This window comes from Perognathus longimembris, chromosome 12 (assembly GCF_023159225.1).
Source record: "Perognathus longimembris pacificus isolate PPM17 chromosome 12, ASM2315922v1, whole genome shotgun sequence".
NCBI lineage: Eukaryota > Metazoa > Chordata > Mammalia > Rodentia > Heteromyidae > Perognathus > Perognathus longimembris.
Genome location: NC_063172.1, coordinates 26,649,726 through 26,664,884, shown reverse-complemented (window position 1 = coordinate 26,664,884; position 15,159 = coordinate 26,649,726). Strand labels below are relative to the sequence as shown.

The window sequence follows — 15,159 nt, the reverse complement described above, 5'->3', positions numbered from 1 at the left end:
TTTGCAGGGTGCTAATGAAATCTGATAGCCTGGGTATCCCAGCGTCAAGCAAGATGCCACCCCCAAGGTGACATCTTGCTGCTACTCTCTATGATAGGGGAGCAAAAGGTTCATCAGATTGAAGGACTGGCACCTTTCTGTTCAGCTCATTTTGAAAGGAGACACATTCTCAGTAAGTGGTTAAGGAATCACAATTTAATTTATACCTCAGTTGAGACACAAATGTCATCAACTGTGCATTTTGGACCTGAGCCCAGGCAGAGTTTGATAGGCCAGAGTTTCATCTGATGTGTCCTGAGGAGATGCTTTCTAAATAGATTGCTAGTGTCTTATCCTTTTGTTTTCTGTCTTTGAGAGGAATGCCTTGCAGGCAGTCTCTGATGACTTTGCACGGACACCAATCACCTTCACCCAGAAGAGCCAGGTTCTAGGGTTAAGGAGAAAACCTGTTTTCCATATGGCTCCTAGCTACCATTTTAAATTTCTATACTTTGCTCTCCTGCCCAGCTTTATTCCTAAAATAGCAAGAAGCTTTGGCAAGAAGTCACTGATTGTAATTTATCAATAAGCTTCTTCTACACAGCTGTTTCTTTTGGCGAAGTTGATATTCAGCTGTCTCCTGGATAGGATGGAAATTTTATAGAAGGTGTTATTACAAAGGGCATATTCCAAGGACATACAAATGTCTACAATTCACAGTGGGGAAAAATGTAGATGAGCTTCTTTCTTTGACAAGGCCCAATTGTGTAGTCCAGGCTAGCCTCCCAAGTGGTGGGATTTCATGGGTGAACATTTTTGCACGCAAAACTAGCATGAGTGTTGATTTATGTGTCAGTCACAACTAGATTTGTATGCATCTACATCTATATCCATATAAATGAGTATTTGTGGTCTTTTAGAATCCCTTGCTTCAGAATCTTTATATTCCTGAGTTCTACTGAATCATTTCTTGGAGAATAAAGTTCTTCAGTTGAAGACACTCCAGATGGGTCTCATGAATATTAAGTTGAGAACTGCCTACTTGGGAGTTTTTCATAGAAAGAAATACTTGCTAATACCACAAGCTTTAGAAATATACAGATCTTGGATTAAACTTCAATCTCTTCTCCTGAAACATTATGGCAATTTTCTTAATATAACATTACATATAAAATAATGCACAATCTATGATTTTCTTAACTTCCAAGCGTGAGAAGGGAGAGGGGCAGTATGCATATGGGTGTGCAGGGAACCTAGCATCTAAGCACAATGCAAAGATTTCTTCATTTATTAAGTGGGAGCAATGATTCCTACTTTATGGAGCTACCATAAGGATTAAATGAGATGACATATGTAGAGGTTCTAACAGTGTCTGGCACATACAGAATACTTATTATTTATGGCCTATCACCTGCTCTTCCTCCTCCTTCTTCTGTTCTCATTGGCTACGGCAGTTCCATTCTTCACTTAGGAGTCACACTGTCAGCTAAGTGCTAAGCCACTGGCCCACTATGCCTGATAAGTAAGCAGAGATGCTCTGATGAGCAGCAGAAAAATAGTATCAGCTTGGAGCCCTTCACTGCCAAGTTGTGAGCAGGTATATTCTGGCTACCATAAGGTCGAGAACCTGGAGTTACCAACTCTTCTACCTACAATCTACTAGGTGTTTCTGCTGCCTGGATTTAATTTAACTTGTATTACAATCTCAGAAAACTTGAGCAATAAGAGAAAAGTACTGAGGAAAAATAAATTTCCCCTCATCTGCCAGAGGTATGGCTTGTATAGAAAACTCGACTGTGCCACCCCTACAGTGCCGCTTTGGCATAGGAACTGTTTTAAGCTGGAGGCAAGTGAGGAGAAGTAGATACCCCCAACCAAACTAAACAAAAGACTCCTACAAACAACAACAAAAACCCTCTTGGTGAGGGTAGGGTTAAGAAGTCAGAATTATAATTTGGGTTTAGCCACCAATGGAAACTGAGAGAGTTTTCAGACTGTTTGTAGAAGTCCCGAAGCCCAGAAAAGATGCTGAGGGGATGGATGGAGTGCCGACAGGACACAGGCCATTTGCGTGCCAGCCACATCTGGTCCATCTCTACAAGGCCAGCTTCATGTGTGTGCAATCAGTGCAGCTACACAGGGTGTATTAGGTGTGGATTGAATGCTCTGCAGGTGCCACCTGGAAATTCTTACTGGTTTATGTTTCTTTGAAATGGGTTTTTTTAAGTGCAGTGCTCTTATCTGAGCCCAACCCCTTGTCTGCTGGTAGAGGGGTGGAGCCTTTCCAACTGCTCCCGTCTCCATGGCTACTGCAGAGTCCCACCTCCTTTGCTCGGTGTCCTGCTTGGTGCTCCCCTCCACACTTCCTGGGACCTTTACTTTTTCCAATCAGATACTTTCCATAGTTCATGAATTCCTGTGCTGACCTTTTACATTTTCAGTGAGGTCATTTATTTAAACACCTGTCTTTTTTTTGGGGGGGGGCATATGATATGGGAGACACACATGCTTGTTCCAACACTTTGAGAGGGAATTATGCAAAAATCTCTGTATAACCTTCAAGCCAATATTCTCACTTGTAAGAATTTACCCAGAAGAAGTAATTAAGATTAAAGCTTTCACCAGGGCTGGGGATATGGCCTAGTGGCAAGAGTGCTTGCCTCCTATACATGAAGCCCTGGGTTCAATTCCCCAGCACCACATATACAGAAAACAGCCAGAAGTGGCGCTGTGGCTCAAGTGGCAGAGTGCTAGCCTTGAGCAAAAAGAAGCCAGGGACAGTGCTCAGGCCCTGAGTCCAAGCCCCAGGACTGGCCAAAAAAAAACTTTCACCACAAGAAGTGTCATCCCAGTAATGTTATTCGAAACTAGAAACAAATAGCCAATGAGAAGCGATTGGTTAAATAAATGACTGATTGAATGAGACGGTTAAGTAAATATCAATACAGCTATACAACATATGTATGGAAAAACAATATGGCTGAATGTTTCATGAGGTGGAAAAACTGCCATCAATGTAGTAACTCAAAATTTCAAGTTACAAAATTATTTTCAAATCTTATTTTTATAAAAAGGATAGCATGGTGGAGTTTCTGGTGCCTTTTTGCTTCTTGCTTATCTTTTTCTCCACAATCTTGGGGTTGTTGACAACAACTGTCTTAGGTGAGTCCGCTGCCACCCTCTTCTTCCCTCTACAGGTGCACTGGAAGATGGACTGCCCTCCAATGCGATGCCTCGATCTGCAGCCCCAGAGAAGAATATGAACAGTGGCATCCAGTGTCCAAATTCCCAGAGCCTCAGCTCAGGCCCTCTGACTCACAAACAGAATGGCCTGTGGACCACAGAGGTAGGCTCACAGCCACAGAATTGGCTGGGGACCAGAGAACAGGGGTGAAGCTTGCCCCGTATCAGGAACACCCAGATTGTGTTCTGGGAAAGGGCACCTTAGCAAAGGAAATGCGCTCCTCCTCTCTTGTGAAAGTCACTGCAGACTTCCAACTCTTGCCTTGAAGGATACTATTTTTTTGTTGAATCGGCGGAAATAGGTCCTTGATAGCTGCACTGTGGAGGAAGTGCCTGTTTGCGTAGGCCCGGCTTTGTTCAAGGGTCTCCTTTACGGGGGACAGCGGAAGACCTGTAGAAACCTGTCCTAGGCTGTCTCAGGGGTAGGAAATAGGCAGAAGGAAGAACTAGAAGAACAGTGTGGTAGTGAATGAATCTAGACTTTTGCCTCATACCCTCCAACGAGACAAGCAGTGGAGGGTCCCCAGGGGTGCTTCTTGCATGGCAACGGCATCTCCCCCAGCCTCTTGCTCTTAGAAAGAAGGGAGGCTATGGTGTCCGTGACCTGTGGTTCTTCCCTGTGTACAAAAGCCAGCTTTGGGGAGGCCAGTTCAGGAAGCTACAGGCTAGCCTGCTGCTCCTCCTCCTCCTTTTCAGTTTCCATCTCTTATTTCCTCTTCTCCCAAGTGTGTTCTACCTGCTTCAAAGTCTGCTCCACTCTCTACTCCAGAACCATCTCCTGGCAAGGCTTTCTGGGCCTGTGCCTTCAGGCCAGTGCCACTGGTTTTCTGAGGACACAACTACAGACGAAATTCTTGCTTGTATCAGTGATGCCTGGAGAAAAGCTTTGATCAGAAATCTGGCTGCAAATTCATCTCTAAATTTACTAAGTAGCCTTGAAGGATCCTCTTCATCTTCTGTGCATTCCCTTTGGTGGAGGTTCTGTTCTTTGGGGTAAATACCTAAGAGTGGAATTGCTCTGTCATAGAATAGGCATACATTTGACTTTGTAAACCCTGACAAAGAGTTTTCCAAAGGGGTTTTACCATTTTGCAATCTAACCAGCAGTGCAGCAGCGGATGAATTAAAATTAGAAGCCATATGGGAGTTTGAGATCATCTGTTCTTCAAGTCAGCCTTGGCAAAAAGCCAGACCCTGTCTAACCAAAGCAAAAAATGCTGGAGGCATGGCTCAAGCAGTAGAATACCTTCCTGCCAAGGACCCCTGAGTTAACCCAGTGAGAGAGAGAGACACACAAAGAGAGAGAGAGAGACAGAGAGACAGAGAGAGGAGACACAGAGACTGACAGAGCTTAAAAATCAGTATTCTGTGTTTAGTCCATGATAAGTTGTCTTAGGCCTATGATAGTAACTATTTATTGCTTCCAAGTACAACATAAGCGCCTGAGCACTGTTATATTCCCTTAGTTAATCCTCATAGTATTTGGATCAATGTGTACAATGCAGATACTCTTGTCTCCAGTTGACAGCTGAGCAATGAGACGCAGAAATAGCCAAGGACAGTCGCCCCCAGTACCACTCACATCTGCTTTGGAGCCCGTCTGGCGTCAGAACAGGGCTGGGCAGAGTCAGTAAGGGTTCCAGGAGTGTGGAAACCTTGACAAAGGGTCAATGACCACACAAGCCTGACCCAACCAGCCCAGTGGGCAGATGACACATAACCATCAGCAGTCTATGTGGCTTTTGTTTTCACAGATCAGTGAACAATGGCTGTGTTGTAACTGTTTTCAAAATAAAATCAAGAGACCAATACATTTTAAGTGGTCAGTCACTGAAGTTCATCAATGGTCTTTGCACCCAGATATCTGAGTCCTTCAAAGGTGAAGCAAGCAAAGGTTTTCTACCTAAGGTTGTCAGTTTACCTCTTTTTGAAGCATTGGATAGCAGCGTTTCATTATACAGACACAGACAAGCTCTGGAATAAGAGCCTAAAGTCTACCCAAAGAAGAGAGTCTTTCCCAGTCTCTCTCTCTCTCTCTCTCTCTCTCTCTCTCTCTCTCTCTCTCCCCTCTCTCTCCCTCTCTCCCTCCCCCCCCCCCAATTTCCTGATTTCTTTCTATTCTCTCTGGGAAAGATCCAGCCTTTCATTTTTCCCTCCCATCCCTCCCATCTCCTCTCATCTCTACTGAGGTTTGAACTCAGGGCCTCACATTTTCCCAGGTAAATGCTCTACAGCTTGAGCCAACCCAAATCCTTTAGCTTTTAGTATGTTCCACAGATAATCTTGACTTAACTTTGCCAGGACCAATCTTGAATCATGATCCTTCTACCATAGCCTCCTGAATTGGATTGTGTGCACTACTATGACACCCCCCCACCCCCGTCCACACACACATAGCCTGTCTCTTTTACCCTTGGCCAACCTTCATGCATTTTCAATGTCCACTTGCCTCCTATGGTCTTCTTTTGCATAGTTACTAAACAATGTAGACTCAACTTACCATTTTTCAACTTCAGGTATGAAAACAATGTACACTCAGTAGAACCCATGCTTTGTCATTTGGGTCTTTGCTATTCTAGAAGCATGAATTCTCATCCTGTTTTGTGATGCTGGGCCATAGTAGGGATATGCAGCTCCGGGTCAGCCCAGCACTCCCAGGGCAAGCACTCAGGACTGCACGGTGTACTGTTTTGCTCAGCTAGGATGCTTAGGAGATTATGTGTTTTAAATACATTATTGGCTTGTTATATTTTCAGTGTTCCCTAAGTGTAATGGAATGTCACCCCATCATAAGCCAAGGAGCCACAGGGTTCCCTTTGTGTGCCATCAGGCCTTCCGGCTGGTGGTTCTTATGCTCTTTGTTAAAATAGACCAGGCCTCTGGAGAAGCATCCAGTGTAGTCCCTGAGCTTTCTGCACTTTCCTTATTCAGATTTACTAAATCAGTTTTTGGGTTAAAGGCAATTCTTGCCAGGCCTGGATAATCCCTTCCTTGGTTCCTATAAGAACTCTAAAGATCCATTCATCACATGTCCATTGAGTGCTGTTCAGGTGCCAGGTACTGTTTTAGTGCCAAGGACCCAGGAATAGGAAAGGCAGGCATAGCATTTGCTCTGAAGCAGCTGCCAGTTTTAATCAGGCGCAAGGGGGGGAGCCAAATCACATAGACTAAATACAACGAAGCAGTTACAGACTTGGACTAGTGCTGCGCAGATGCGGTGCTGTGGGGCAGCAGTCGTTCTGCACTGCACATGGCTGCCTCCCCACGGTGGCAGATGGCCTTCTGAAGGGGGATGGGGCACCGTCACTACAGGTGTCAGTGACCCTGAGCAACAGGGTCTTGTGCTCTGAGCCCATCTCGACTTCATGTCCCATTAAATGAACCCTATCTCTCCTCCCTCCCCCCAATGCTCTCTGGCCCCTGCTTTCTACCTAATGTTAGTAGGTGCTAAATGGCGAAATGATGGTGCTAAAAATGATCTTTCATGAGTGGAAGCTGGCTGTCTCTGTGGGGACCTCCCTCTCTTTGCACCTTGGTTTTCCCAGTTATTTAGGACCCCATGACTCCACAGCATCTGATAAATCACTGGCTCTGCACACAGCTCCACAAACAGCAGGGGAGGAAGCACTGTTAGCTGCCCTTCTCCTGCTAATTAATCATTCAGGAATTCTGGGCTGTGCCCAAATATTTTCCCTCTAACTTTGATGCCCCATTTCCTTAGACTTAGAACTCCTTCCTCCCCACTAAAAAGCCTCCTTATATATTCAGTTTAAGTAGACATGTGCATGTGGCTATAGCCATAAACAGACAAAACTCCCAAATATGTGGCTGGCCTCCCAAGGAGCCCCGAGGTCTTCAAAAGCTGCATATTTTCCATTTGCTTTATTATTCTTGGCGAAGTAACCAGACCATGTTAAAGGAATTAGCTGTTGTCTGGACTAATTCTCAGCGAAGGGACTTCCTCCTAATGTCCTGCCCCCAGTGTCTGGCTGATAGCCGTTGGCATTGCATGGCCCAGTCTAGGCAGGATGAGTGAAACCCATACAGCTGGGGACCGGGTGGAGAAAGGACCATAAGGGAGCCACCTGAGAATTTCCCCTAGACAACAGCAGTGGGAGACATGTTGGGACAATTTGGAAAGGAAAGATGAATCTCTCATAGGCAAAGCAAAACAAGACATGGAAAGGAAGGAATGAGAGAAACCACTAGGAAAAGGAGAGGGGAAGTTGTTAGAGTTATTTTCATACACTCAGCTGCTCTCACCTGGAAAGAAGGAAGGAACTTAGCAGCCCCCTACATATTGGCTGATAGGGTTTCAGAGAGTCACGATTTGTCTTCGGTCTACAGAAAAGCCAGTCTAATTAGAAGGTTCTCAGAGCATAGACTTCATTATTCTTTATATATTTTCCCTCTGTCCACATCTGAGTCTACTCCAGGATTATATCCTCTTGGTAGGCACTGAAAACAACTACAGGTTGATCGAATGATTAGAAAAGGTTTCCTAGCATTTGCACCCACCCGCTCCACCTCAGCACCACAGTAGCTTTTGTAAAGCAGATTCTGTGGTTCCTAGGGATCTGTGGCCAGCTGAGGGTTCTGGGGAAAAGCAACACCTCCTTTCAGCACTTGATGAAAACCCCAAGGCTGAGGGTGTCTATACAGTCTGACTCTTAGCCTTCCAAGGCTAGCAGCTGGCCCTCGGCAGAATTTCTAAGGTGGAATGTTCCCAGATTGACTTCACATTAATGCTATAAAAATATACAGAGCAGCAGCATGTACATTCAGGGGATTTGGGAACTGGGGATTTCTTATTATTGTTTGTCTCCCATTAACAGAGGACCTGACTGTAAAGCAAGCAAAGGTTTCAAGTTGCAGCCTACAAGGCTGTGCTCTTTAATCTTCTGAGGAGGCGCAGAGGAACCTGACAGTTTTGGAATGCCACTGTGTACCAGGCACACCGTGTGTGGCATTTTGAACCCTCAGGACTCTGAAAGATAAGCATTATCTTTCCTCACCTGGGAAAATAGAGGCTCAGAAACTGAGTATTTGGCAAACATGGCGCGGGGAGTAGTGTTTTGGTTGGGTTGCAATTGAAACTTGTCTCTCTCTCTATCTTTGTCTTTGTCTCTCTCTCTCTCTCTCTCTCTCTCTCTCTCTCTCTCTCTCTCTCTCTCTCTCTCTCTTTCTGTGTCTCTCTCCTCTGTCTCTAAAGCCCATGTCCTTCCCTGTCATTGGTGGCGAATTTAGAGTGAGTTCTGACACCGTTGTGGAAAGATGAGCGGGACATGTTGTCACTATCTTTAGTTTGACTTACTACCTATATGAACCTGGCCTTGAACCAACGGCACACCTCAGAGTGGCTTCAGCTACCTCATGGTGAAAGTGAGCACCATGAGATTCCCATCTGTCTCTTAGTGATGGTACAAGGAACAATCAGTTATGAACATAATCGAAATCCAGTAGGGAAAGTTCTAGAGCATGGAAAGCAGGGCAATACAAACAAGGCTCTGTTCTTATGGATTTTCCTTAAGATTTACCATCACATTACTTATCAGATATCTAGTAGGTGACAAGCACTGTTAGATTCTGGGCATGCTGTAGTGAGCAAAATAGATGAAGCCCTGACCTTCTTGAAGTTTATAATCTGATGAGAAATAGAAAATAAATGAATAAACACAAAAATGCATAAATATTTCAAACTACAGTTAAAGACCAGGAAGGAAGTAGAGAGTAGAGGGAGAGAGAATTTCAAAGTCCTATGATATTTAGAAAATCCTTGCAACATTAAATTTTTATTTATTTTATTTTAGTTTTTTGGCTGCTGGTCCTAGGGCTCGAACTCAGTACGTAGGCACTGCCTTTGAGCCTTTCTGCTCAGGGAGAGTGAGTGCTCTACCACTTAAGCTACAGCTACATTTCTGTTTTTATGTGTGGTTTTTTTTCTTGGTAGTTAATTGGAGATAAGAGTCTCACAGACTTTTCTGTCTAAAGTTGGCTTTAGGGATTGGGAATATGGCCTGGTGGTAGAATGCTTGCCTCGTATACATAAAGCCCTAGGTTCAATTCCTCAGCACCACATAAACAGAAAAAGAAAGCCAGCAATGGTGCTGTGACTCAGTGGTAGAGTGCTAGCCTTGAGCAAAAAGAAGTCAGGGACAGTGCTCGGGCCCTGAAATCAAACCCCAGGACTGGCAAAAGTAAATAAATAAATAAAAATAAAGTTGGCTTCATACCACAATCCTCACATCTCAGCCTCCTGAGCAGCTTTGATTACAGGTATGAGCCACCAGCACCTGGCAAACTCTGCAACATTCTATAAAAAAATTAGCCATGATTACCTGTGTAGAGGCCTGAACATGGAATTGTATCACTTCTCACTGTGCCTTTCTCTCCTATTTTTTCCCATTGTTGCTCATTGCTTTTATAATTAGAATACTCTTTAATACAGAAAACTTGATGCCTGATAAGTCCCAACCTCCGTAGGCTTTCCTTTGTTATCTGAAAAGACCTATGGAAAGGTTAGGTACAGATATATTTGTCAAGCCCAAGCAAAACCAAACATGTCTCTATTTCCCTTCCAAATGGAACTGAGAAAAGGCTGAGCAAAATTTCCTGCAGTCCTGAGCCCTGGGTCTGTACAGAGCAGCCAGGAAGCCCCACCCCCCTCCATGGGGAATGAGCCAGGTCACTGACTTGTGAACCCCAGGAGAAACGAGTCCAACTGGCTGGAGTCTGCCAAGAAGTTATCACCATCAATCTGGCTACCCTGGAGAAATGACAGCCAGTAAATGACTTTTAATTAAAGAAGCCTTATCAAGAGGACTCAAATCTGTGATTCACAGGCCATCAAACCCGCAGACATTAAAATGAGGCAAGTGCAGAATAGAAAAGCTGTCAGACTAGGTGTGAAACAAGAGGTAGCCCTTTAACAAGAGTGAATGGTGAGAACGCTTATAAAACAAGAACTGAATTGATTTATCAGACAGCTGCTAAAAAAAAGGTGTCAAATAGGCTCCTCTCATCATTAAGTTGAAAAGCATACAAAAATTAAGGCTATTAATTGCAATAGGAACACATTTTCTTCGCCTGTCACACAAAAAAAGAGGTGGTAGGATATAAATAGGAAGGCTGGGCTGGCAGAAAACTATATCCAAGAAGGAGGCACATCTGTGTTACATAAAGCGTCCAGAAGGGCAAAAGGATGCAATTGTTTCTTCCATCTATCTAACTCTTTTTTCATAAGAGAGAAAGGAAATTTCCTTCTCTGAACTTCTGAAGAAAATACCTGGCATTTCACTTTCTTCCTCATCTTCTTTCTCCTCATTCTGCTGTGGAGTCTAAGGTTTCCAAGTCACCAAGTTCACTCTCTACGCAGTGACTGCAACCTTCCAGCTGTCCTCCATGCTGAGGAGGGCACGGGCAGTGTCCACATGATGCCTCACACTCCAAAACGCCTCTATGTTCCCAAGAAAACTCATGGTTGTTCCCATTGCTTAATATGCTACATTTAACACAGTCACTATTTGAATGTGGATTTGTTCATGGCTGGGAACTTTCTGTGTGTATTGTTGGAATAGAGAACTCTCACTTGTTCTTTAGCCAGAAGCCCATCTGTTAGAAGTATTGTTGTTGATCTTTAGGAGTCATAGTCATCAGGTTCTTGATGTCAGTCAGTATGTTTGGCATGAATTTCCGGGTGAAAGCCATTGCAATGGCTATCACTGGAGTGACCCACTGGCCTGGTTTGTATGGAGGGTCTGAGGAAGTTTCTGGATTGTGAGAGTTTTAGTTTTACAATGGATCAGTTCTGGGCAAACCAGAAGTTGGTTGCTTTACCAACACTAAGTGACATACTTTATACTTTCCGGAAAATAAAAATCTAAGCAGCAAGCATTATTATCCTGTTTTTCAGGTAAGGGACTAAGACTCAAGTTAGAGCAAGTTGAAGCCTGCCTAGGCTAACCTAAGCAAGTTCATGGACACCCTGATAATAATAATTTAATAAAAAGTTAAAGGTCTGTGGATGTAGTTCAGTGGTAGTGACTTGTTTGGCACACCCAAGGCCCTGGCTTGAAACCTTAGTACCAAAAAGCAAAATAAAAATAATCCTAAACAGTATTGCCCACTGATTGTTACACAAAGGGTACATTTGCAAAGGTAGTGTATTTATTCATTTAACCAAAGTTAAAGTGAGGGCCTACTATATCACAGAACTGTGCTTAGGCCCTTGTAGCATTTAAGAGGAAAACAATGAAATCTTACCTATTGAAATAGGTGGATAAAAGTACTAGAGTTGAAATTGTTCTTAAACACACCAAATCATTCATTAAGTATTACCTTAGGCCTGGTTCTCTAGAAGCAGAGCTTAAGATGATGATTCTTGGACACCTGCATGGTAGCATGGGAAGAAAGCTGGTCAGAGGATCCTGTTGAGCAAGCATGTGAGCTCAGTTGAGCTTGCAGTGTAGCTTTACCTTGATCCTACAGGGAGCTCTAGAACTTGAGTGGCATTGTTGATCCAGCATTGGCCACAGGCCTTCTCCTGGAATTAGGTTGTAACCTTGTTGGCACCTCTGAGGTAGGTGGCTCCAATCAGATAAGGATTACTCTCCAAAGAAAGGCCCTGCTGTGATTAGTAAGCATCCAGGACTAGGCAGCTAGAACACTTTCTCAGCTTAGTTAAGAAATTATAACAGGGACATCATCAGCATTGACTGCAAATATACAAGTGTAATGCAATATGTTAGAAACTTATCATTTGTTAATACGCTCAGCAGAATAGTTTCTTTTTGGCTACAACAGTCCACCATTTCTTTGTATGAGCTACAGATGATAGGGTCTGTTTGAGTTCAGAGGTCATAGTGCATGAAAAATAGACCTCTATCCTCATGGGTGCATATCCAGCCCAGGGAGATGCTCTCGCTGTGGGAGCTGCTCCCACAGGACCTGACACGGTGTTTTCCAGGAAGCACATGTGACATGTCATTATGCAGGATGTTTATTAGGAAATGCCTGTAGGGCCAACACCTGTGGAAGGAAGAGATGAAAGCAGAAGTAAGTGGAGGGAGAAACTGAGCCACAGTGCAGGCAGATGACAGTTCCAGCCTCTTGCAGCCTGTGGAGAGATCTTGCCAGGGGTGGAGGGCAGGAAGCACAATGGCCAGATCTTTTTAGTTCTCCTTGTTCTTCTGCACTTCAGCGAGGTGGCTCTCTGAAGCTGTAGACCACCTTGCAAGTATAACTGGAGGCTCTCTGACATCAGGGCAGCGAGTTCTGATCAGGTGGCACACACTTATGTCCATCCTTTGATGGAGACAATTCCTAAGGTCATTTAATGTTCACTCCAAACATAGCACTGAATGGAAAAGGCACAAAATCTCCCCCATATCTCTAGCGGAAGGTGGTTTTCACTGCAAAAAAGTAGGTGTGCGCACATATTGTTGAAGAAACTATGATTTCATAAATGTGTTACTATTAACATTTAATTCTGGGCCTTGTCATTGGTCTGTCTATAAGTCAATAAGCCTATTGAAAAATCATATTTATTTATTTTTTGTGCCTGTCCTGGACCTTGAACTCAAGGCCCGGGAGCTGTCCCTGTGCTTTTGTGCTCAAGGCTAGCACTCCACCACTTGAGATACAGCTTTACTTCTGGCTTGTGTGTGTGTGTGTGTGTGTGTGTGTGTGTGTGTGTGTGTTTAGTTGGAAATAAGTGCCTCATGGACTTTCCTGCCTTGGCTAAGTTGGAACCACAGTCCTCATATCTCAGACTCTTGAGTAGCTAGGATTACAGATGTGAACCTGATGGTAATCTTATTTTTAATATTTCTCAATATTATTCAGTAATAACCCTTGTAATAAGGATTTTACATGCATTACCTCCCTCAAACCTCATGAGGTCGGTAATACTAATTTTGAAATTCAGTATTATGTTGGAAAACTCTTGTTCAGTGTGAAATCTTATAGCCAGTGTTTGAATCAAAGTCTAGCTCCAAAGCTCAAAATCTTAACTACTCTGCTAATGCCAGCTGTGGAAACTTTCCCATTACTCTTTGATAGATGTTAGCAAATTCATTCACTGATAGTGTTTTACTAAGCATTCCTTAAACCAGGCTCTGTGCTAGGTAGTTATTCAAAGATGAACAGAGAAACTTTGGAAAATATCAGTCAATGAGCGTATCAAAGGCTTTTATGTTACCCATCAATATTGCACATTTTTGTTTTTTATGTACTGGTTATGAATAAATGTCTTAAAACCCTCTGAGGAGGAGTTTGTATATGTGTGTTCTTGTAGGCCATTCTTCCTGTCTTCCTGTAGGTTTGTAATAATCTCAAGAAACTGATGCAAATATGAGGACTTGGAGATACTCTTAGTGACTTGATTCACTGTTTGAAACTTTTTAACAGGCTAAAAGAGATGTGAAGCGGATGTCTGCAAAAGAAGTCACCATTAATGTTACAGACAGCATCCGACAGATGGACAGAAGTAAAAGAATCGCGAAGAACTGCATCAACTAGTGGAGTACCTGAATATACAAGCGGATGACCTTCGCTAGGGTCCTTCACCATTCGGGGTCCTGTCAAGGAAAGTTGGAGGAGTGGATGCCACTTGGTGAACATGGATGCTGCAGAGCGCCTTGCAAATCGATGGTTTGACCAGGCAGCAAACAGCTGGCTTGAGCTGTTAGGACGTTCTCAGCTTCCTGTTTCTCACATACAGTCCTTGTCTTGCACAGTCCTCAAATACGTTAATGACCCGCCAAGGTGCAGCTTGCTTTGCCTCTGTCCAGGCAAACCTCCTATAATTGGATCTGCTGTGGACACAGTGAGTGAAAGGTACAGATTGGAACACAAAACAGAAAAGCAAAAGCAGGAGAAGCTGGTTTGCTGGGGGAAAGATTCACAAAGCAGTATTGAGCTTTCCTGGCGTGATAGTGTAGGGTTTCAGTAAGCTCATTCTTTTCTTTTGCTGCCATCACCAATCTTGTTTTTTCACCTAAAAGCTGGCTTCCACCCAACTCTAAGCCCAGCTATATGAGAACCCACAAGCAAGAAAAACCAAGAAAAGTTCCTGTCATTCACCCTGCTTCCATAGCTCAGGATAAGGGATTAGAGTCAGCTTCACAGGCACTGGCTCCAGCAGCACCTAGGAAGTGGCCTCCTAGACAGGCCTCCTATCTGGTATCCATACACTGGCTTCCCATCCTGCACGCCATGATCCTTGTGGTCAGTGCACATAACCTGCTCAGCCCAACATGGCGTTTCCCCTCATAACTCTGTAGTTCCCTTTCCTTGTCTTCTGCTAGATTTTCTCTCTCCATTTGGGTCATTTGCAATTGTAATCAAAGATAGGACACGGCTCACAGGAGGGAGGTGACGCAGGAACATGTGGCAGCACACACAGCTTCCTTTTGGCCTCTCCATACACAGCCTCAGGACTGTACTATTTTGGTACTTGGAAAGTAATCACTCTAGAAAGCCAGTACCTAGTTGATGTGTATTCACATGCATTTTGTTAAAAAGCAGGCAGCTTGCCAGGCATCAATAATCCAAGTTACTCAGGCGGCTGAGATCCGAGGATCGTAGTTCGAAGCCAGCCCAGGGAAGAAAGTCTATGAGATTATTATCTCTAATTAAAAAGCCAGAAGTAGAGCTGTGGCTCAAGTGGTAGAACACTAACCTAGAGCAAAAGGAGCTCAGGGACAGTGCCCAGGCCTAGAGTCAAGCCCCAGGACCAGCAAAAAAAAAAAACAAAAACAAAAACAAATAAACCACCACCACCAATAACCACACAGCTGACACTGTCAAATGATGTTTTGATAGGAATAATTTACTAACATTAAAAAAAATGATCAGTTGGGTGTATTTTCTTCAAGGTAATATAATATGATTTTAAGGGATTGTTACCGTGCCTGGGGTTGGGAAAGGTAGGGGTTA

The 15,159-nt window shown here is 43.8% G+C and overlaps 1 protein-coding gene across 1 annotated transcript in view; it reads left to right on the top strand.

The window, feature by feature from the left end:
• The window catches only part of Baalc (BAALC binder of MAP3K1 and KLF4), a 54,031-nt gene extending 39,197 nt beyond the window's left edge, over positions 1-14,834 (top strand). Inside the window, exons 3-4 of the mRNA XM_048359094.1 lie at positions 3,147-3,325; positions 13,630-14,834. Of these exons, the coding sequence (XP_048215051.1) occupies positions 3,147-3,325; positions 13,630-13,740 (290 nt within the window). The 3' untranslated portion in view covers positions 13,741-14,834. The remainder of the gene's footprint in view (positions 1-3,146; positions 3,326-13,629) is intronic.
• The last annotated feature ends 325 nt before the right edge of the window (positions 14,835-15,159 follow it).